Here is a 21331-nt window from a genome sequence, read left to right as displayed (position 1 = left end):
CCTCAGTTTCTTAAGGAGGATGTTATGAGAGACAGTGTCAAAAGCCTTGATGAAGTCAAGGTAGATGGCATCTTCTGCTGTGCCCTCATCCAGCCAACCAGTTATAACATCATAGAAGGCTATGAGATTGGTCAAGCATGATTTACCCTTGGTAAATCCATGTTGACCACTTGCAGTAACTTCCTCCTCCTGAACGTGCTTGGATATGACATCCAGAACAAGTCGCTCCATTACCTTCCCAGGGACGGAGGTGACACTAACCGGTCTGTAGTTCCCTGGGTCCTCCTTCTTGCCCTTTTTGAAGGCTGGAGTGATATTTGCCTTCCTCCAGTCCTCAGGCACCTCTCCTGTTCTCCATGACCTTTCAAAGATGATGGAGAGTGGCCAAGCAGTAACATCTGCTAGCTCTCTCAGCACTCGTGGGTGCATCTCATCAGGGCCCATGGATTTATGGATGTCTAGTTTGGCCAAGTAGTCTCTAACCTGATCTTCCTTTACTGGGGAAAACTTCCTCTCTCCAGACCTTCCCCCTTGCCTCCATGGCCTGGGATTCATGAGGGACAGCTTTAGCAGTGAAGACTGAAGCAAAGAAGGCATTCAGTAGCTCTGCCTTCTCTGTGTCTTCCACCCCTAGGGCACCCATCTCATTTGTTAGTGGGCCTACATTTTCCCTAGTCTTCCTTTTTCTATTGATATACTGAAAGAACCTCTTCTTGTTATCTTTAACCGTGGTGGCCAAGATGAGTTCTGCTTGAGCTTTGGCCCTTCTAATTTTCGCCCTGCAGAGCTTCACTACATCTTGGTATTTTTCATAAGTAGCCAACCCCCTTTTCAAATATGCAACTATGCCACACCAAGCTATCTGACCTCAGAAGCTAAATGGGATGCAGTAGGGTAGTTACTGTAATTCTTGCGTTAAAGAACATGGTACTGAGAGGCAGTTTTTTGTGCTGTAACATTTTAACCTTACAATGCTGACGGATACTGGGGTGTTGCAGGGAATAGACTGAGTGTGAAACAAACCAGATTCTTTTTCAGTTTTAAATAAGCCCATTGCTTTTCTTTGTGTCTTACAAAACTCATGTTCATAAATGAGAAAAACGAACAGAATGAATAAACAGAATGGAAAGATTCTTTAATTCAAAGAAAATGTTGTTAAAGTGAGGTTGCAGAATTTGTAAATGTAGATCCAACTTGAAAGCTGTTCAGATGCTTTTTTTTTTTTGCATGCTTTCAAGATCATCTTTCTCACAAGTGCCTTGCAAATACCCGTTAGGTCTCGGCCTTTGTTAGGCCAAAAGCGTGTTGCTAGCACTCCTTGCAAAATGTAGCTGCTACTTTTTCAGTCAATTAGAGTGGGGTTATGAAAGAACAGGCTGTTTCTGTTCCAGGCTTTTGGAGTACTGTCTGTGGTGTTTTTGTTTTTAAGCTATACATGGGGAAGAACTTTTTAACACTGCCAGTGTTATTTCTACTGTTTACTGCTCTTGTTCATCCATTCTATTCAGTCTCTTTCTATCCTTTTATGAAGTTTTGTGGCTTACTCCTTCTCCTTTCTCATACAGGGCACCTACAGTGCCTGTCAGCTCTAACTGACCGCATCTAATTCAGCAGGGACCAGTAGTAGGCACCGTGCTGTAGAACGTTGTGTCTAACAGTCTGCTAGTGTGTAAGCAAGGACTCAAGCACTGGAGACATCGATATTCCCGCCAGCCCATACAAGATTATTTGCATTAAAATGAGCCAGTGGAGCACCAACTGAGCTGAGTATGCTGGGTACAGCCTAGTACAGTTGATTTTGGTGGAATGCTTGCAAAGGGACAGCTGCATAGTAACTGTGATGGAAAAAAAAGCAATGAAAACTAAATATTTCTTAAAATAATATGTACAAAGAAAAGTTGTTTCCAAGCACTGTTTACATATCTCTTGTGAACCAAGCTTGACTGCAGCATTGGACATTCACAGAACTGAGAGATTTGGCTCCTGGCTTTGCTTATATGTATGAGAATAATGAAGACATTTGGTGCTAGGAACTTCGATGAAGAAGAGAAATTTACTGAAACAAGAAAGATGAGTTTGGAGCATATTCTATGCTAGATGACTTTTTTCCCCACCTGTGTAGTGAAGGCAGTAGATGAGAACATCTACTCAGCAAAAATATAGCCCTCGAAAGGGAGTTTTTCTGGGCTCCTCTAGTTAAACTGAGTGACAAAAAACAACCCTTCTTTTTGTCCTAATTGGTAGTCTCAGGCTATGTATCAAATTGTATACTTTATACATACATCCTTTTGCTCTTATAATTTTTCTTGAATCTGCTGATGGTTTTGAAAACGAAAGGTAGGGTAGGTAGGTAGTGGTAGAAGTATAAGAGCATGAGCAGCAGGTGCTATGTGTATTTGCCAATACCTCTGCAGTATTCAACTAATTGTAAATAGTTATTATATTGATTTAAAGCCTGCTCTATTGTAACACTGTAGTGTAAACTCAAGGAACAGTTTCTGCAAATGGAACAGTGTTACAATGAGAATAAAATAAAGTCCTAGTCAAGGATACCCTTCCAGCATACCTTGGGCTCAGACTGCACAGGAATTATTTCATCTCTTACTCCACTCTGCAGCGCTAAAAGCTAAATGGTAAATGCTTCTCTAGAAGGTGAATGAGGCTGAGAAGAAGAGTTTTGGGGAGGGGGTAGTGTCTGGTGTCACGGCAGCAATTGGTCACAGAAGCAGTCTCAGCTCAGGTGATGTAGACTGTTGTTGCAGTTTAGTCTTGTCTCTTTGCATCAGTATTCTTCCTGGCTGGATTCTTTGTCCCTTGGCCTTACTCCAAGCTATCCTTCATGCTTCTTTCTCATCTCTATTCTTGCTTTTCCCTCTTACCTCTCCTTTTAATGTATTTTTATGTTAAGCTAATTCTCTTCTGACTAAATTCCTCTCAAGAATTACAAATACTACAAACAAATGTAGAAAAGGAAGTTCAAAATGATACTTGTTAACCTTCGCTGTTCTCATTCCACAGATTTTCCTCTTTAGCTTGACACCTCACCTGTTCTGCATGTTTAGATAGGTAGTAGAGGTGAGAAATGTAGTCTCTCAGCTGTTTTCATTTGGAACAGTGTCAAGCGAAATGAGGTTCTTTTTTTTTGTCAGTTCACCACTGTAACAGAAAGAGCAAAATATTTTGCCCTGTGAAGGATTATTTTACCTAGTTCTCATTTTCCTCTTGTTTCTTATTTCTTTCTATTTTTAGATGTCAGCCTCTTGACATACTCAAGTTATGGTAAAGCTCTAGCTGGAAGAAAAGTCGACAACTAGAGTCTGTTTTTTTTTAATAAGTAAATAAATCTCAAACGGTATTTTGGATGCATGTAACAATCTTTCACGCTGCACAGCATGACAGTTTTACTTCTCTGGTATTGTTGGTTTGTTTCAAATTTGAGCCATTTGGTCTCCATTTCAGCACCATGACGATGGAGGAACTGCTAACATCTCTGCAGAAGAAATGTCGAACAGAGTGTGAGGAAGCTCACCGACAGTTGGTGTGTGCTCTTAATGGCTTAGCTGGTATCCATATCATCAAAGGTAAGAGTGGATGGCTGTAGCATATTCCTTACTCCTTTTAGTAGGCTAATTATGGTTTAGATGACACCATCAAACAGTGGGTTTTTTTTAATTCCGGGAAAAGCTACAGTGAAATCCTGGGAAACTAGAGAGGCTTGTGACAGTGTTTGTAACAAAAAACAACATTCATTCTAGGTATGGTAGAAAAGGACAGATGTAATTTGGCGCATCTCTGAGATGTTTCATAGCATTTCTGGCTCTTTTGTTTTATATTCTGTCTTGATTCTGCCATCTACGTCTATTGGGAGGATAAAAGAAGTCATACTTATGTAATTCTACTTAACCCGCTTTTGTTTTGTCAGTGTCATATTTAGATGGCAACTAGGACCATGTAGCTGTTTACTCATTCTTCCTCCCCCCCCTTTGCCTTTGGAGAACAGGGAGCAAAAAGAAAAAAAAAAACTCCACCACCTTGTGGATTGTGATAAAGACAGTTTAATAGAATAGTAACAGAAGAGGAAAATAATAATAATAATAATAATGGTAAAAGAATATACAGAATAAAGTGATGCAATACAGTTGTTCTCACCACCCCATGATCGATTGCCCAGTCTGTCCCGAGCAGTGATCATGGATCCCTGTACCCTGGCCAACCCCTATTTATATACTGGGCATGACGTCTATGATATGGAATATTCCTTAGGCCAGCTTGTCCTGTTTATGCTTCCCCTCAGCTTCCATTGGAAGCTGAAAAAGTTCTTGACTAATATAAACATCACTTAGCAACAACTAAAATAATATGTGTTATCAACATTACTCTCATACTAAATCCAAAACACAGCAGCTATTAGGAAGAAAACTAACTCAATCCCAGCTGAAACCAGCACACTCAGTACTGCTTTCCAGGCTTCCTTTGGCCCCCTGCTATGCTGACTGTGGAATCTGCTGCTGCCTGCTATACAGCTCTGTCAGTATAGATTTTGTCTGAATTGGGAAGAAAAAAAACTTGAATGGGAAACAAAAATAACAAATTAATAATAAATTAAAACAACGTAGTTATGAATATGAAAGAAAAGCCTCTTTGCTAAATAAAAAGTCTTCTAAAGTTGACAAGCTGCTTGAACTTTTCCAGCTGATGTGGAAGTCTTCCTTCAAAGAGAACAAGCAAACTGCCTGTTCTGTCACTTGCCTTACAGAAAGACTACATTCAGGTTCTCTGGTCTGTAGTTAGTAGGTTTGAAATACTTTGATTGCAGGATGGAGATCAAATTTTTCAGATAGAATTAGGTGCTTGAAAAGACTTTTGTGCAGATTGAATACTTCTAAAATACATTGGTAGCAAAAATTAAGTTTGGCCCTTTTTGAAAAGCAGATTGATGATAATTGCATCAGGTGAGAAACAAAAGCAGGACTGAGGCGAAGTTCTGGCTTATAACTTCAGCCCCTCAGCATTATTGATATGCTCAGTTTTCTTTATCAGCAAAGAGGAAGCACACCTTATATATAAGTAAAGCCATGAATTTATGGTTAGTGTAATTGAAGTCTTATAGGTCTAATTGTTATTAGTCCAGGTGTGATTGTTACAGGCAAAAAAAGAATCACACTTACTTGTTTCTACTGCTTGTCTTGCTTCTATGCTCGCTTTTCTACTGCCCTTCTGGGTCCTGAGATCAATGGTTTGATACTGGTGGTGGCAGTGCTATGGCTAGGTGTCACCACCTGGAGTTCTTCATCAGGAGTAAGATGTTTGTGTTGATGGTTTCTTCTTTCTAACTCAAGGATCCAATTAGGGTCCCTTTTATGTTTGCTAGCACACTTCTACACCTTTTTCTTTCTTCATTGGTCTGCAGCTCCATGTTAATACCAAATTTAGTGTACATGATGCCTTTTATGAATGTTACATTCTATTTCTTTGTTCTCTTTGTTGCCCCTAAAACCAGTTTTGTCCAGCTCTAGGTCTGCATTTCTTTGGCTGTGGGTGAGTTGTTTATAGCCATGGCTTCCTTAGTCACTGCCAAGCCTGTGCACCATCTCTTAGCATCCCATGGCTGTACTCCTCTACACCGCATCCTATATCTTTACTTTTCAAGGTCTCTGCTGCTGTTACTAGGCCTGTATTTCTCTACACTACATCATTGTGTTAGTTGTAAATATCTCATTCTACATAGAATAACTGCTTGGTACTGCTGTCTATATAAAGCTGTGATTGTACCACACAAAGATAAACAAAAGTTTAAAAAAAATAAAATAAAAAAATTAGCCATAGACACCTAGTGAATTAAAGAAATTGCTGTCACAGCTAAGCCAAGTAAAAGGTCCAGGCAGGTCAAGAAAATTTCAAAGGAGCCCTGACAAGCCTCAACCTTGAGACCTTGCAAATTCAGCACATAGTCCTTTGAGTCCTGTTACTAGTAATGGCAATAATATATTGCAGGACTACAGCCTTAAAACAGGCAACTCTTTCAATGTAAGGAGCAACAAATCTTGTTGAAATAGGGTTGTTCATCTTCCTGTATCTCTGGAAGTGTATTTTTGTTTTACTCTGCTATCTGTTTTTATACATTTCATGCCCCCGTAGTTCTCCAAGTATAAGAGTCTTCTAAGACCATTACTGGTTAAGTAAATTTCTGTTGATTGAGAAAATAAAATAAAAATTGATTTTTCTTTTTGCTGCTTTTCCATATGCAACTTCAATTTTGTCTTTCTTTTTTAATGTATATAAACTATTTTCTGAGAAGTGATTGTGATGTTAGCAGCTTACATCAGTAGTTACGCTCCCTGCATGTACTTAATCATTTCTGCAGTACGACACGACTTTCATTGTTTTCACTGGAAGAGTGAATAATGTATTTGCAGTGTGAATTTAGTAATACATCACTGCGGTGAGTTGTAGATGACCCTTTTTTTTTTTCTAGTGCAACATGTGAGATTTTTTTGGACTTATGCAACTGTGAATACATATTTTAAGATCAAGAAGTCTACAGAACTTGCAGTCACAAAAGATATTTAATTTGGAAACTGCTTTAGTCTTTGTAAAATAGAATACTCTTTTACCAGTCTTTTTGGGGGGTGGGGGTGGGGGTGGGGCAGGGAATGAATAGGGAAGATTTGCCTGAAGACAAGCAGGTATTAAATAGCCTCTCTGAAAACATCTTAGTGTGTAACAAGTGATGGCCAGTTGTGGCTGTTTGTATATTTTACCAACACAATATATGTATGTTTTTGTTATTCTTTTTAATTCAGGAGAATATGCACTGGCTGCAGAGCTGTACAGAGAAGTGTTACGATCATCTGAAGAGCACAAAGAAAAGCTCAAAACAGATTCCTTGCAAGTGAGTGAGCATTCAAATGTAGAGAGACATAGTTAAGAACTGGAATACTTTAGATTTAATTTAACAGGTCAGTCTTTTCTTCCTCCCAGCAATGTGCTGAATGACTCTTTCAGCCTACTGTCACTATCATAATGTTTAGATAGGAATCTGTCCAGTGACCTTCACATTTGCTTTCTTTTTTTTTTTAAAAAAAAAAGCTACTGTTTTTCTAAAAACTTTTGCTTGTAAGTCTTCCTGATATCCCAGAAGCAGTGTATGATCTCCACCTGCTGTTCTGCAGTAAACTTAACATGCTGAATTCCTAGACTTGTGTACATGACCATGACTGCTCGCATTAATGTGCTCACATATTACATCCTATGAATACAGGATGCTTGGTTTGCATTGAGAATGATGTTACCATGCCAAATGATAGAGAATAATAAAATCGTTGCACTGCAGAAGGTGTTCTCTGAAAGGGCATCAAAACGTGAAAAAGAATCAAAGTTAATTTTCTCTTCAGGAAATATATTAATATATTTTGAATACTATATTAAAAATATGAATCTGTTTTCCTGATAAAAAAAGCAGTGGTTCTTTACATCTTTATATTTCTTCAATAAACACCAGTTCTAAATTAACCAAAATTCTGTAAGCATAACAAGATATTTAAAATGTTAGAGAGATACATAAGAAGTGATCAGTTGTTTGTTTCTTTACTTTGCTTGCTTCACTAAGTTATTCTCTGATTATCTTGCGTGTGGTCATCTGATGGCTCTATTGTACTTTTTGATCCTTCCTTCTCCTTTGTGACTTCCCAGGGGCATTTTTCACTTAGCATAGCTGTACAGCATAGCATAAACTTGTTAAGCTACTCATAACAAGATCATTGTTAATTAAGCTGTTTCACTGGATTACGAATCCAATAAAGCTTTTATTTTTTTCTCAAAATGTACACTGCCTAATATTGCCTCTGTGTAGTAAAACTCAACTTAAAAGCTTAGTTCTTTAAGATAATGGCAAACCATTGTTGGCCAGTGCTCTTCAGTGGCTAAGATAGTAACAGGGCAAAGGTGAAGTAAATCCAGGAGGTGAGAAGGGCACAAGTTCATGATAGTGAAAGTTACTAGTATGAGTTTTTGGGCGATATGTAGTCAGTGTAATATCAGGGGTCTGGTTTGGGATATGTAGGGTGAACCTGGGGAGGAGGAATAGACTTGTCTCACTGACAATCAAGTTTATTTTCCCTAAACATAGACCAAATGGTCATGTTTTAGTCTGTCAACTTTAATTTCAGAAAAGTGAAAAATAAGAAAAATGTTTGAAGCTCTTGGGAGCTGTTTTTTTCCATATACTTTATTTTGCTTTAGATAAGTGTATTGTCTCCTTATAATATTCTGAAAGGTATTTACAAAAGATTGTGCTCTGAGATAAAGTAGTTGTTTTCCATGATAGTCAGGGGCTGTTTTAATTAGGAGGGTGAGTACAGGACAGAATCTGATGACTTGGTATCAAACTTTCCTGCTGATTTGGTTTTGAGTTGTTGAAGAAGATCTTTTAATGTTTCATTTCCTGTCTCAGTAAAATGAAGAAAAGAATGTTTATTTTCTTTATAAGATGCTTCCAAATTAATAGAGGAAAAAAACCAACCCTAATTTTAAATTAATACTAATTTCTTGTTGTAAGCTTTCATTGCTGTTTAAGCTTTCGTGTCACAGATGTTGCTGCAATGTATTTTTTTCATGATTGCTGTTGACTTTGTCTGTATTTAGAGACTTCATTCTACACACAACTTGATGGAATTGTTGTTGGCAAAGCACCCAGGAATTCCCCCAACTTTACGTGATAGCCAACTTGCAGAAGAGGTAAACATTGTTCATTTTTATATAAATACATTTTGAAAAGCACCTTTTAATTTTTTTATTCTTGAATATATTCTGTAACTAAAGAAATAATGTTAAATAGCTTTCAAGCTAACTACGTACATTTCTTTTCAGGTTAGTAAAATCAAGAGTTGTTTAGTGTGTGAGATGGGAGCAGAAATGTCCAGTAAAATGCTGCTGTTCTGAATGCTTGGTGATCTCTGTTATGTTGTGAGTGTGTTTATTGGAAGTTATGTGATGGTGATCAGTATTTGTCGTCTTATTTGGATATCTTGTGATATTTTATAATTTTTACACAAATTTTATGCATAGGTAGCTTTTTTCTATTTTAATGAGACTGTTCTCTTAAATATTTTAAGAAGTTTCTATCAGCCTTTATAGAAATACTGCCCTCTTTTTTTATTGGCCTGTAACTCTAGTAATTTTTTAATATCGCCTTCTCCTGACATTATTGTAAAGAGGAGGATTGGAAAATTTGTATTTTGCTTATAAATGTGAAGCAGAGATTGTTTTTCATAGCTATCTTTTGGCAGTAGCTCATCCAAATACCTGAGTCCTGCCTGCTCCTGGTAAACTGACTTCCATCTGTAACAATAATACAATTAGCTTGATAGTAGCAAACAAAAAGAGGGAGTTAAACTCACCCTAAAATGCACAAAATAAAGTTATCTAGTGAAATCAGAATGTAATAGTGAAAGATATTTATTTTATGGATAAATTTTATATGTAAGTAAGTTAAATTGTCCTGTTCTCAGATTGTTCTAGCATCTTTTCATTGTTTACTTACTCAACACAATATATTCTAAAGTAAAGAGAAGTAAGAACTATGAGTTAATTCCAGTTCCTTTTTGTAATGCAGTGTATTCCTATTGTGGTGTTTGGGCTTGTCTAAAAGCAAAATTGCGTAGTTAGCATCTTTGTAGTACTTTATCTTCTCAAATGTTTTTGGGCTTACTAATAAATGCTAGATTCTAGAGAAAAAATTAATGCTAAATATTGTTTTCTAATGAAAGTGGGTAGCATGCAGTCAGCTAACCATTTTAAAACATTATAGTAGCTGGGGAGGCTTTGCATTTTCAATTATTCCTCATAAAGACGAGTTGTGCGTAATTTAAGCTCTCATTTCTGTACAGGCAGAACAACTTCGACAGCATTATATGAGTAAATCCAATGCAGAAGTTGCAGAAGCCCATCAGGCATTACAGCCAGTTCTTCAGACCATTCGGGAGCTCCAGAGAAAGGCAGGTACCTCTTACATATTTGGTCTCTGAATTTTGAGATTTTTTAAAAATATTATTTTCATCTGTTTATCCAGAACTCCAGCTGTTTATTATCTCTAACAGTTCTCTGAAGGCCTATTTGGACACAGCCCCAAAACATATTCTGTGTTCCCCGCATAAAGGCACATAGCACTTGATGACTGGGTGACTAGAACCAGAAGTACATGGTGGGATGATTCTAGTAAAGTTTAACACCATGCTTGATTTCTATATTAACCGTGCTTTACCTGTAAGTTACGTAAGTAAGTTGTAGGTTTTGGCCTTGAAACACTTCTGTAGGTGTATCAGATGATATTTCAGTTACTTTCAAAGGAACTGTTGTGCTTAGTCATTGTGCTTAAGGCTTAATTGTATTTAGTCAATGTGACAATTCAGATTTCATGGAAAGGTGCAAATCCTTAATGAAGTGATAAACAGCTGAGTTAAAATGCTGCTTATCACTTGCATAATAATAAAGAAATGGGGACAAATGACAAATGAGGAAGTAAAATTCTGTATCTTCTTTCACCTTTTGGAAATTATAAGGTCACTTCAGCATTGCTCTATTAATTTGACCAAGAGCTTGCTTTCTCTGATTAAACCATCCTTTCATCTGCTTTTGAGAGTGATAAAGAAGAAACTTTGAGATCACAGAATAGCCACATAGAGATACTGTATAGATGGCCTTGGTGAATCTAACTCTACTGAAGCAATTTGAGGGTGTGGAGTAGATGGAAATGTAGAAAATTTCTTGATCATGTATTCACTTAAACAGAAAAGGAGATATTTTTAAAGCATACTCTCATCTTCCACTTTCCAGGAATGTACCAGTCTCTGTTTGAGTGTGGCCTAAAGACCCCTCATAACCCTTTGCTGCAATGAGTAAATTGGTTGGTTGTTGAATGTTCATGGATAAATCTGTTCTTTTGCATACAGATACATTCAGGTTCTCCTTGGTGGTTGGATGTCATCCAGACAGCAATACAGTATGCCATCGATGAAGAGCTTGTTCAACGTGTGCAAAATGAAATAACCAGCAACTACAAACAGCAGACTAATAAATTCTCCATGGCAGAGAAGTAAGGGAATAGCTAAAATAGGCTAATGAATGCAGTTAAGTCTGCTCAAATCCTCTTACCGGTTTGTGCTAACAGTTGCAATTAAATAGCACGCATTTTTGCTTTAGATCATCTGGGCTGCAATTAAGTTTCAAAAACAGTCCCCCAAAAATTGTAACGAGATAGAAGAATTGGAAAGAAAAGCAGGAGAATTACAGGGTTTTTTTTTCTAGACAAGCATTCTTTTAAATGTCCCTTTGCATTATCTTCTGTGGTTTTACAGTGTTCTGTACTCATGCAACTGCTGAACAAGAAAGATTCAAAGTTTATTGCATTAAAATTGAATCACTTCTAAGAGAAACTGACTTGCTTAAATGGAAAGTAGACAGACAATATCAGAAAGTCCTTGGGTAACAGCATAAAGCAGGATTGCTGTTTTTCTGAGCAAAGAATTTTCGTTTGGTTTCATGTTAGAGACAACAGTACCACCATTGCTGTTGTGCAATTCCAGAATAATGGATTGGAAGGGACATCTGGAGGTCACCTAGACCAGCCCCCAGCTTATAGATCCAGGCCCATGCTCAGGGATTCAGCCCGATGAAGTTTCACAGTGATTTGTCCTGTTGAGCTTAGGGTATCTCCAAGGAGGGAGACTTCATAGCCTCTGTGAAGCCTGTTCCAGTATTTGACCCATTTGTTGGAAAAAACCCTCAAATTAAAAATCCTTCTATCTAGTTAATATTCCCTGTGTTGCATCTTCTGTCCATTGTCTCTTGTCCTTTCACAATGCACCTTTGAGAAAAGTTTGTCTCAGTATCTTCCAGTTAGATAGATGTAGAAAGCCATAAGGTCTTCCCTGAGAGATCTTATTTTAAGGCTGAATAAACCCTTTTCTCCCAGCCGCCTCTTGTACGTTCTGTGCTCCAGTTCTGTAAGTTCATCACAGAAAAGGGAGACATAGGAAGGAGAGTGCTCTCACAGTTTAACTTCAGGCAGTTTTCTCGGATACATGAACGATCCTTACACTTTTAAATATAATCTTTCTGAATCATGTTTTAGTTAAATACACATTTGTTATTATATATAAAAATAGATGTATGTAAATGCATATGTATATAAATATCTAATGTGTATATAAAATATATATATTTGTATAAATTTAAATACTTAAAATATGCACAGATTTTAATTAAATATGTAAAGACATATCCTCCAGTATAACTACTCTGTTATCATGATCCCAAAAGGTGGCAATTCCTTGCCCTAGCTGGAAGAAAGCATATCTCTTACTTTTCTGTACTTAACATAATTCCATTGAATAATCTAAATGAAGATACAAAACTTTACTTCTTCTTTCTTCAAAACTCAGAATTATGCTGCAAAGGAAGGAGGAGATTCTGTCTGTTCAAAATGGGCATTGGGTCAGCTGCAGAAAAGGACCTTAGGGGTTCTGGTGGACACCTTGACCATGAACCATCTATAGCCAGCCTTCATTGCCTCAGGGGGACAATGGTATCCTGGCTTGCATTAGAAAAAGTATTGCCATCAGGTTGAGGGAGGTGACCTTTTCCATTTACTCAGTGCTGGTGAGGCCACACCTGGAGTAACTCTGTGTCCAATTCTGGGCTCTCCAGTACAAGAGAGAGATGGGCATGCTGGAGAGAGTCCAACAAAGGGCCAAGAAGCTGATGAAGGGACTGGAGCATCTCTCCAGGAAGCTGAGAGAGCTGGGACTGTTGAGCAGTTTGGGGGCAGGGGAGGGCAGGAGGGGGGTGTGTCTTCTCAATGTATATAAATATGTAAAGGGAGGATGCAAAAAAGATGGAGCCAGGCTCTCTTCAGTGGCACTCAGTGACAGGGCCAGAGACAATGGGCACAAACTGAAACACAGAAGGTTCCCTCTGAACATCAGGAAACACTATTACTGTGAGGGTGACTCAGCATTTGCACAAGTTGCCCAGTGAGGCTGTGGACTCTCCATCCTCAGAGGTACTCAAAGCTGTCTGGGTGTGGTCCTGGACAACGAGCTCTAGGTGACCCTGCTTGAGAAGAGAGGTTGGACAAGACAACCTCAGAGGTCCCTTCCAACCTCAATCGGTCTCTGAGTCTGTGATATAAACGTTTCACAGTCAAGTGATTTAAGAATGATGGCATCTCATTCTGGTCAAAATAAATGTTATTGCTGAGCTCATATGTCTGTGCATTACCCGTGTCATACTGGGAAAAAAAATTGATTTTTTTTTTTCTCAGTTGAAATTAGCTATTTAGGAAGTATCTTTTTAAACTGTTGCTGCTTACAGGATGTGTAACTTTGGAAAAGCTAACTCAATTGTTTCTTTTACAAAATCGGGATAAAACATTTCCTTTTTAATTTATTTCAGCATATGCAATAAAAACTTAAAAAGCCGTGTCTTATGAAGTGTTACTAGTTAGTGGTGGAAACAACAAGTGCTAATCTCTAGCTCATTATGAGAGGTGTTATTAATCCAGGGTTATAGTGTGGGAGACTTTAATAAATCTGGAATATTTGGCAATTGATAATATTAACAACAGACTTGTAATTGAAATTTACATTTATTTTCAGACTACTTACTTAGGCAAACTTGTATACTTTATTTTAAAATAATACATATAGCTTAAGTAAGTAATTTTAAATGCCAGATTTTAGTAGTGTTGTTAAACCTGTGCTTTTCTCTCCACACTTGAGAAAGAGATGCTTTGGATCAAACTTTCCATATGGGGTAGAACCACAGTCTTGTAATACACTGTCTTGTATATGAATGCCAGACCTTGCATGAGTGGTGCATTCTCAGCAAGAGACCTCTGCTAACAGGAAAAAGACAGTATGGGAAGTACTTAACTGGTGTTTGTATTCCTACTCCAACCAAGACAGACAGCTGGTTTTAGGAAAATAGTTTACTGTTGTGTCCATTTAATAATTTTAACTTTGAAAGCTGACTTGCAAAATGCAGTGTATTTTTGTAATGGATGCATGTGTCTGCTGTGAATTGCACAGGAGCATTGAAAACCAGTTTGTGGGCTAAAAAGACTGTAAGTATGTGCAGTTGTTTACCTTTAGTAGATTTGTGTTGGGGATCAGAATGTTGCAGGTTAGTGGTGACTACTAATATTTGGTTGCATCTCTGAAGTCTTGGAAAGAGTCTTTACAAATACGAGGCACCATCTCAGGGGATACAACGGAATGATTTCTAACAGCATTACATGTAGTAATAAGCATTTGCTTATGATGTGAACTTCATATATTGTTCTATATTGCTATTTAGCTATTTCTCTTCTACTTCAAAATACTGAGTTAAGTTTGGATTTGGTGGCTCAGTGTGCAATTAGTTCCCTCTTTCTTTAAATCAGATTCCGTGACTGCAGAGGCCTTCAATACCTGCTCACAACCCAGCTGGAGGAAGTGAAGAAGTTCCAGAAGATTGTGAGAGAAGCAGTGAAAAACTTAGAAGGCCCTCCCTCTAAGCAGGTTATTGAGGCTGCCACTATCTGCCATTTGCGACCTGTTAGACTTCCACTCAACAAGTATGTCGTGCAAATAAAAAATACTTTAGAGGTGTATTATTAAATTTTCCTTCATTTGAAATAAGAAGAGATGAAAGTCCTTATTCTGTACTCAGGATTTCTATGTACACAGATATCACAGATCCATTTGTTAGAGTCATGACCTTACTTTGGTTTTATTCTTATAAAATCTTTTCCTGTCAGTTATTACATCAAGTGTACATAAGACTGCTTAGTTGTTGTTTTTTTTAAGGACTTCATGTGTTTTTATATGTTGATAGGGAATAACAGGAATTCCTTTGATTTCTGATGAAATTCTGAATGCTGCTGTTTTCAATTTTCTGTATTGCAGCTGTGTCTTTTGTAAGGCTGATGAGTTGTTCACAGAATACGAGTCGAAGCTCTTTTCTCAGACGTAAGTTCATAGCTTTATAAACTTCTCGCTATTAAAAAAAGTGAAACTTTGGTTGTTTTATATTTTCTACTTTAAATTTTCTGAAATAACTGTGTGAACAAATTACAGCAACTTCTTGTTAGAGGCTTCGATAGCAACTTTATTAGTCAAGTTTAATTTTCTATGTAAATTCCATTTGAAAAAGTTGTGTGCGAGGTACAAGTACATGCTACTTTTTCTCAAGCTGCTGTAATATGACCATACATTTGAAATGAAGTGTTGAGGTGTTCAGAAACTGAGTCTATAAGTACCAGTCTGCTAATTAAATGCATATTCCTGTTTGTGCAAACATCTATTTGCAATCCAGTTGCAAATGGTATAATACCATACTCATTCACTGATTAATTTTTTTTAATTCTGTGTAATTCATAAAGTAACCAAATTTGACTAAAGCCACAATGAGAGAGGAGATTGCAGACACGAGTGCAGCTGTGAGCTGGAGGAAGGGTTGCACCAGCATGTGGTGCGAGAGAAGTATACATCCTTACAGTACTGAGATGCATAGATTACAGCCCTCTGCATGCTTTCTCTTTGACTTTTATCTCTCCTATCCCTCACAATATCAAAATTGGATTAAAAAATCTTGAGGTCACTGAATTGAACAGTCAATTTGAACAAACACTGAACAGTCAATTTGAACAAACACTGAACAGTCAACTTGAACAAACACTGAACAGTCGTTATCAGTGGGAGCTCTGTTACCTAATGATTGGAATCTTTAGGAAACGGAGCGTGCTTCTGAATTAGCGTTGTTTGCCAAGGAAGGAACTGGAAAACTGTAGTGTTCTTAAATGGTGCAGTACACAGCAGATTTTGCACCTGAGCTTAACTGCAACTCTTGCTGATTTAAGAAGTCAGAATTGCAATTTTTTTTGAAGAATGTGACATTAGTCATTAATAACTACTGAAAGATAATTAAGATGCATAAGCCTTTACAAAAACTATTGATTTTGAGCTGACAACATGGCCTGTACAGTGATTTCCTTGCTGGTACTGAGGCCACTGTGCTCAAAGCAAGCTTTTGGGATATCAAGTAATAAAACAGCTGTTTGTATTTGTTTGGTTTGCTTTGTCCTTTAATCAAATATTAGAAGGGCACAATGGCACAATGTGCCAAATGTGCCAATGGGCACAAACTTGAACATAGGAAGTTACACCTAAACATGAGGAGGAGCTTCTTTACCCTGAGGGTGGCAGAGCACTGGAACAGGCTGCCCAGAGAGGTGGTGGAGTCTCTGTCTCTGGAGACATTCAAAACCCACCTGGACGTGTTCCTGTGTAACCTGCTCTGGGTGACCCTGCTCTGGCAGGGGGGTTGGACTAGATGATCTCCAGAGGTCCCTTCCAACCCTATGATTCTATGAAGGCTGAAATACATGATGAATAAGTAGAAATGGATGTGGAAGTATAAAATCAGTGGTAAGAGTTGTGTTGGGTTTGTTTTTAAGTGTTAAAGGCCAAATGGCAATATTTGAGGAGATGATAGAAGATGAAGAGGGGCTCGTTGACGACCGTTTGCCCACCACAAGCAGAGGACTGTGGGCAACCAGTGAAACTGAACGTGCCTTGAAAGCTATTCTCTCCTTTGCCAAAGCTCACCGAATGGATGTTAAACTAACTGAAGAAGGCAGCATATTTCTGGAACTCTTTGAAGCATGGAAAAAGGAATATAAGGTACAGTAAATGAGACGGTGACAAAGGAGTTGTGTAGTCCATTTAATGTAATATTAAAAAAAAAATTAGGCTGAACATGAACAAATCTAAGTTGTATTCCTGAAATTAAGGTTTGCCTACACAAAGCTTTTTCACAGTTCTTATTACAGGATTTGATTTTTAAATGGCTTATATATCATTTAAAAGTTTCTAAAAGCTACACTGGCTATTAAACAAATTAGTAAGCAATGTAATTGCATCTGTTAAGGCAGTATACAGATATAATTAAATGTGTTCACCTTTTTAGTTAAATTAGAATGTAGCAAAACTTAGCAAATCAAATGTTGCTCCGTTCTGTAATTCAGTTTACCTTCAGTCTTGTGCTAGCTACAGATGTCCCTTCACTATTACTTTTTCCTGCATCTTGTTTGCTACACGATGTAACTTGAAATAATTAGTCTCCTGTTGTTTGGATCAGAGAGAACTACAGTAGTATCCTGTAGCTTTCTTCATGCATCCTTGTGTGCCTGTGCTTCCTTGCAGTGAATACATACCAGTGATGGAGAAGGGAGAAGAGCTGTTGCATACAAGGGTCTCATCCTGTCTTATAGCTTAGGTGTAATCAGAAGTGTTTTCTCTTGAATGCTTCTCCTTCTCATTTTAAATTAACACAGACTTCAGCTTCAGTAGAACACACTCGGTACGCTAGTTTCAGGTTTACTGGTGCTTTTGTATACTTTTTTTTTTTTAATGTGGTCTGACATCAGAACAAATTCCTGCTCCTTTTGCTTTTTACTAGGAAGTTTTGAAAAAGCAAAGATGCTTCTTGCAGAAGTATCCAAGAATTTAAACATTTGTTATTAGCTTTAGTCCACAGAAGAAGAGAACATACTCTAGAAAGTAATTTACTTTATGTATCTTAGATTAACTAATGGAATTCAGTCTGGCTCTGGTTTTCAGCAAACTTGGTTACTGATCACCTACTTTCCTTAAATTGGTAGCGCTGCTTAGGAGTAAGACTTAATCTGGAGCTGCTTTAAAAAAAAAAAAAATTTAAAAAAAAAAGGTTACAGTGTAGCACAGTGCAAAACCTTTTTAAACAAAATGACATCTCAGCCAGCATTTAGTTATCTGATAGTTGAAGTTATTAAACACCTAATACATTTGTGCTGCTCTCGCAGAGTCAGATCACTCTCTTATGGTACCAAAATGCTGACTGGAGAATAATGACCCTAGCTCTTCTCATGCTTCATTATTTTATGTCCTCGGCTTGTAGCAGTTCACAAGAAGAGGAGGACATAAGGTAACCTGTTACCAAGGCATTGCTATGTGTTGGGGATTTTCTGCTGCAAGAAGGGAACGCAGTCTTCTCATGTTCTTTTACCTTAAGAAACAAAAGGTGGGACTATTATGGCAACGAGAATGAAAACAGTGCCATTATGATTCCATTTGTCGTGATATGGAAATACTGATTCAGTTGTCCATACTACTCTGATCTACATTGAGCTACAGGGATGATGGTCTGTAAAATAACCCTTAAATCTAAAACAAGCTTGCATTAATGACCAGAAACTGGCCTTTTACACCCCACCTCAAACTACCATATTTATTAACATAAAAGGAAGCACAATTTGTGGTTAACCTTAATGAAATGATAAATTCTCTGAAAACAAAAGTGAGAAGATTTTTTGTTGTTGTTTGTTTTAGTCACACAGACTTTTTTTAATAGCGTTTTTCAAATAGAGGAAGCTTTGTGCAATTCAATCAAATGCTTAATGTGCACAAACTCTGACTTGGAGGAGATAGGAAAAGTAACAGCCAGGCTTTTCCACTAGAGATACTAACTGAAGAACTTTTGTGCAAGTTTAGTGAAGAAATTGTATGATGTGCCTGCTTCAAGGCAGTCCTAGGATTTCTGAGAAAGCATCAGGTGGCAGTGCAATTATTAATATCACAAAAAGGAAACTTTAGTTACTGCTGATGTTACTTGAATTATCTTTCAGACTGGCAACCAAGAGCCTTACTAATTTGCCTTATTCATGCCTTTTTTTTTTTTTTAAGAAAAAGTAATTTTAGCTTAGTTTCTCCCTAGTTTTAGTTTAGTTTCTTTAGTTTTGAGGGAGTAAGCTGCTTTCATCCATTCTCTGTCTTCGCCCTGTGTGCCAGGTTTAATACACAGTAACTTTATGTTTGTAATCTAGGCATAGCTCAAAACAAATGCTTCAGTAGTCTTTCTTGAGCTAAAAGAAAAACTCCAAACAACCAACCAGCACATTCCTCAGGAACTGAATGTTTAGAAATATCTTTACAATTGAAAAATCAGAAATCAACAAATAGTAATTTTAGGCATTTGCAAAAGGTCTTAGAATTTTGTAAGGTCCCTGAAGATATTTTTTTTTTTATAAAATGTGTAAATAGTGGAAAGCTTGGGAAGAAGTATTTTACTGTACTGTCAGTTTATATGTATAGCATACCTCCAGTATGTATACTTCCAGTGTGTATATATATGTATATAGTATACATTATTTCTTTTGTAGAAAGCCAGAATTTACTTTTTCTTGGGAGAACTGAATCTGGTGTTATCGTCACCTTGTGCTCATCTGTGCGTTTATCAAGACTACTCAAACTGTTAACAATTCTTTAAAATATGCTTCATCTTTAAGAAGCAGTCTTAGTACTAAAATAGCTAGCTGTTTAAAACTGATTAATCATTTTTCCTTATTTTATTCAGCGTTTGTTTAGTCTTGCAAGGCATTTTGTTTCTGAACTTTTAGTTGCATTATTTATTGTAACAGCAATAGTTGTAGAAGAAATGAGAGACAGCTATTTATGGTTGCTCATAAAGAGAGACTGGAAAAGAAAGCAGGCAAGATGATCTCTATACTGTTTGTTGTCCTTTGTAACTTGTTGTGGCTGAATTACTGTGAAGAAATATTATCCCTTACTCCAAAAAGATTTTCACATAATATATTGTATGGCAGTCATATAAAGGGAACTCAGCTCAGTTCTGCTACTAATTTTTTAGGCTTTTCTTACAGTTACTTCATGAATATTGGATGGTACTGAGGGATCACGTGTCTGCTATTGATGAACTGGCAATGGCTACAGAACGGCTGAGAGTGCGCCATCCTGATGAGCCAAAACCAAATCCACCAGTTCTCCACATCATAGAACCACATGAGGTAAAGTACTTGGCAGGAAAGAAATGTTTGATTTTTTTTTTTTTTTTTTCTGAAAGAACCCACCTCCTACAAAATAAAATCTGTGTCTAGATCTGTGTCTATAAGGTCTATAATATGCCTCTGTTTCCATTTCAGAAAGCCTTTGTGGAGTAAAAAGTTGTAACGTATTTATACATTCAGTGTATGGGCCTTTTTGAGCTTGTAACTCTTATTTTGATAGATTTTTGTCAGCCTTCTGACTGTGAGTGGCATGTTTCCAACAGACTGCTGCCCTTCCAGCAGCAGGTGAATGGCTCTGGGACCTTTCTCTGCAATTGCCTAGTTTTCCAAGCTGGTGGAAAAATTAAGTTGACCTGATTTCTCTCCCATACTGCTACTTCCCACAAGGACCTAAAAAACAACAGTGAAAACCTAAGACAAATCTTTTTTCAGTATCTTGGAATTTCTGAGCTATGCCTGAGACACTTTCAGTTCATGAACGTAGAGGAAATGCTGGATTGATTTAACATCTTAATTTTTTTTTCACCTATAGAAATATGTTTTCAATAGAAACATTTTGTGCTTTTTTCAGTGAGATTCAGTGTTACATAAAAGTGCTTCTTTTCTTTCTGTAGGGAAATGGATATCTTATTTGTGTATTAAAGCAGTTTTTAAAATGGAGCGCTTTGCTTAACAAACGTTTAACAAAGTGTAAGACAGATGTATGTATTTGCAACAGTAAAAGACACACCCATTACTTTGCCCTTCATCCTTGGAGTGCTTGCCTCTTCTGCAGTATTAATAACTACACTGCTACCAACTGTAACTAATCTAAAAAGGAGTCAGCTTGACGTTTCTATCTTTGTATAGGTAAAATGAAAAGTCTTCTAAGAATTATAAAGAAAATAATTTTTTTTCTTACACATTGTTTTTGGAACTAGCAGTAGAGTCTAGGATCTATTTGGCTGTAAGAAGATAAGTGATAAATCGAATGAAATTTCAAAGAATTTTTTAAAAAATTAATTTATTTTAAATTGGTTTTGTCTCTGGAAAGAACTAATGATGCAAATAAAACAACAAAGAACAAGTTTGTATACCTCCTGAGTCTCAGCCTATTCACAGTACTGCGTTCATACTGGGTACAGGAAAGGAATAGATAATCATTTTTAATTGGGGAGCAGCGCGTCTTAAATTTACAGAATGAGCTGTTCTTCTATCTGTCCCCGGTAAATTATTCAGTTGAATTTTGCCAAAAAATGAACTTGAGCCTTATTGTAAAATTTAACTATTTTTTCTTTTTTTTTTTTTAATATGTGTTCAATACTGTTTCCATAGGTAGAGCAAAATCGAGTGAAACTTCTGAATGACAAGGCAGTTGCCAAATCACAGCTTCAAAAGAAATTAGGACAACTTCTGTATCTCACTAATCTGGAGAAAGTAAGGTTTACTGTGCCTTGGTCTTTAACAAAG

At 37.1% G+C, this 21331-nt stretch overlaps 1 protein-coding gene across 8 annotated transcripts in view; it reads left to right on the top strand.

Annotated features, from left to right (window-relative positions):
- SHPRH (SNF2 histone linker PHD RING helicase) overlaps nucleotides 1-21331 on the top strand; it is a 53073-nt gene that overhangs the window by 19958 nt on the left and 11784 nt on the right. For 7 of the 8 annotated variants that reach the window (XM_074571520.1, XM_074571523.1, XM_074571516.1 and 4 more), the window contains 10 exons: nucleotides 3460-3581; nucleotides 6804-6892; nucleotides 8644-8736; nucleotides 9888-9995; nucleotides 10950-11092; nucleotides 14441-14614; nucleotides 14946-15008; nucleotides 16496-16721; nucleotides 19739-19882; nucleotides 21197-21298. In XM_074571520.1, the coding sequence (XP_074427621.1) occupies nucleotides 3460-3581; nucleotides 6804-6892; nucleotides 8644-8736; nucleotides 9888-9995; nucleotides 10950-11092; nucleotides 14441-14614; nucleotides 14946-15008; nucleotides 16496-16721; nucleotides 19739-19882; nucleotides 21197-21298 (1264 nt within the window). Of the gene's footprint in view, nucleotides 1-3459; nucleotides 3582-6803; nucleotides 6893-8643; nucleotides 8737-9887; nucleotides 9996-10949; nucleotides 11093-14440; nucleotides 14615-14945; nucleotides 15009-16495; nucleotides 16722-19725; nucleotides 19883-21196; nucleotides 21299-21331 lie in introns of those variants that run through there. The other variant, XM_074571524.1, reaches the window with a different exon arrangement.

The sequence above is a fragment of the Larus michahellis genome, unplaced genomic scaffold (genome assembly GCF_964199755.1).
Source record: "Larus michahellis unplaced genomic scaffold, bLarMic1.1 SCAFFOLD_275, whole genome shotgun sequence".
NCBI classification, from domain to species: Eukaryota; Metazoa; Chordata; class Aves; order Charadriiformes; family Laridae; genus Larus; species Larus michahellis.
Note: the sequence above shows the minus strand (reverse complement) of the source record. Positions and strands in the feature narration are given on the sequence as shown.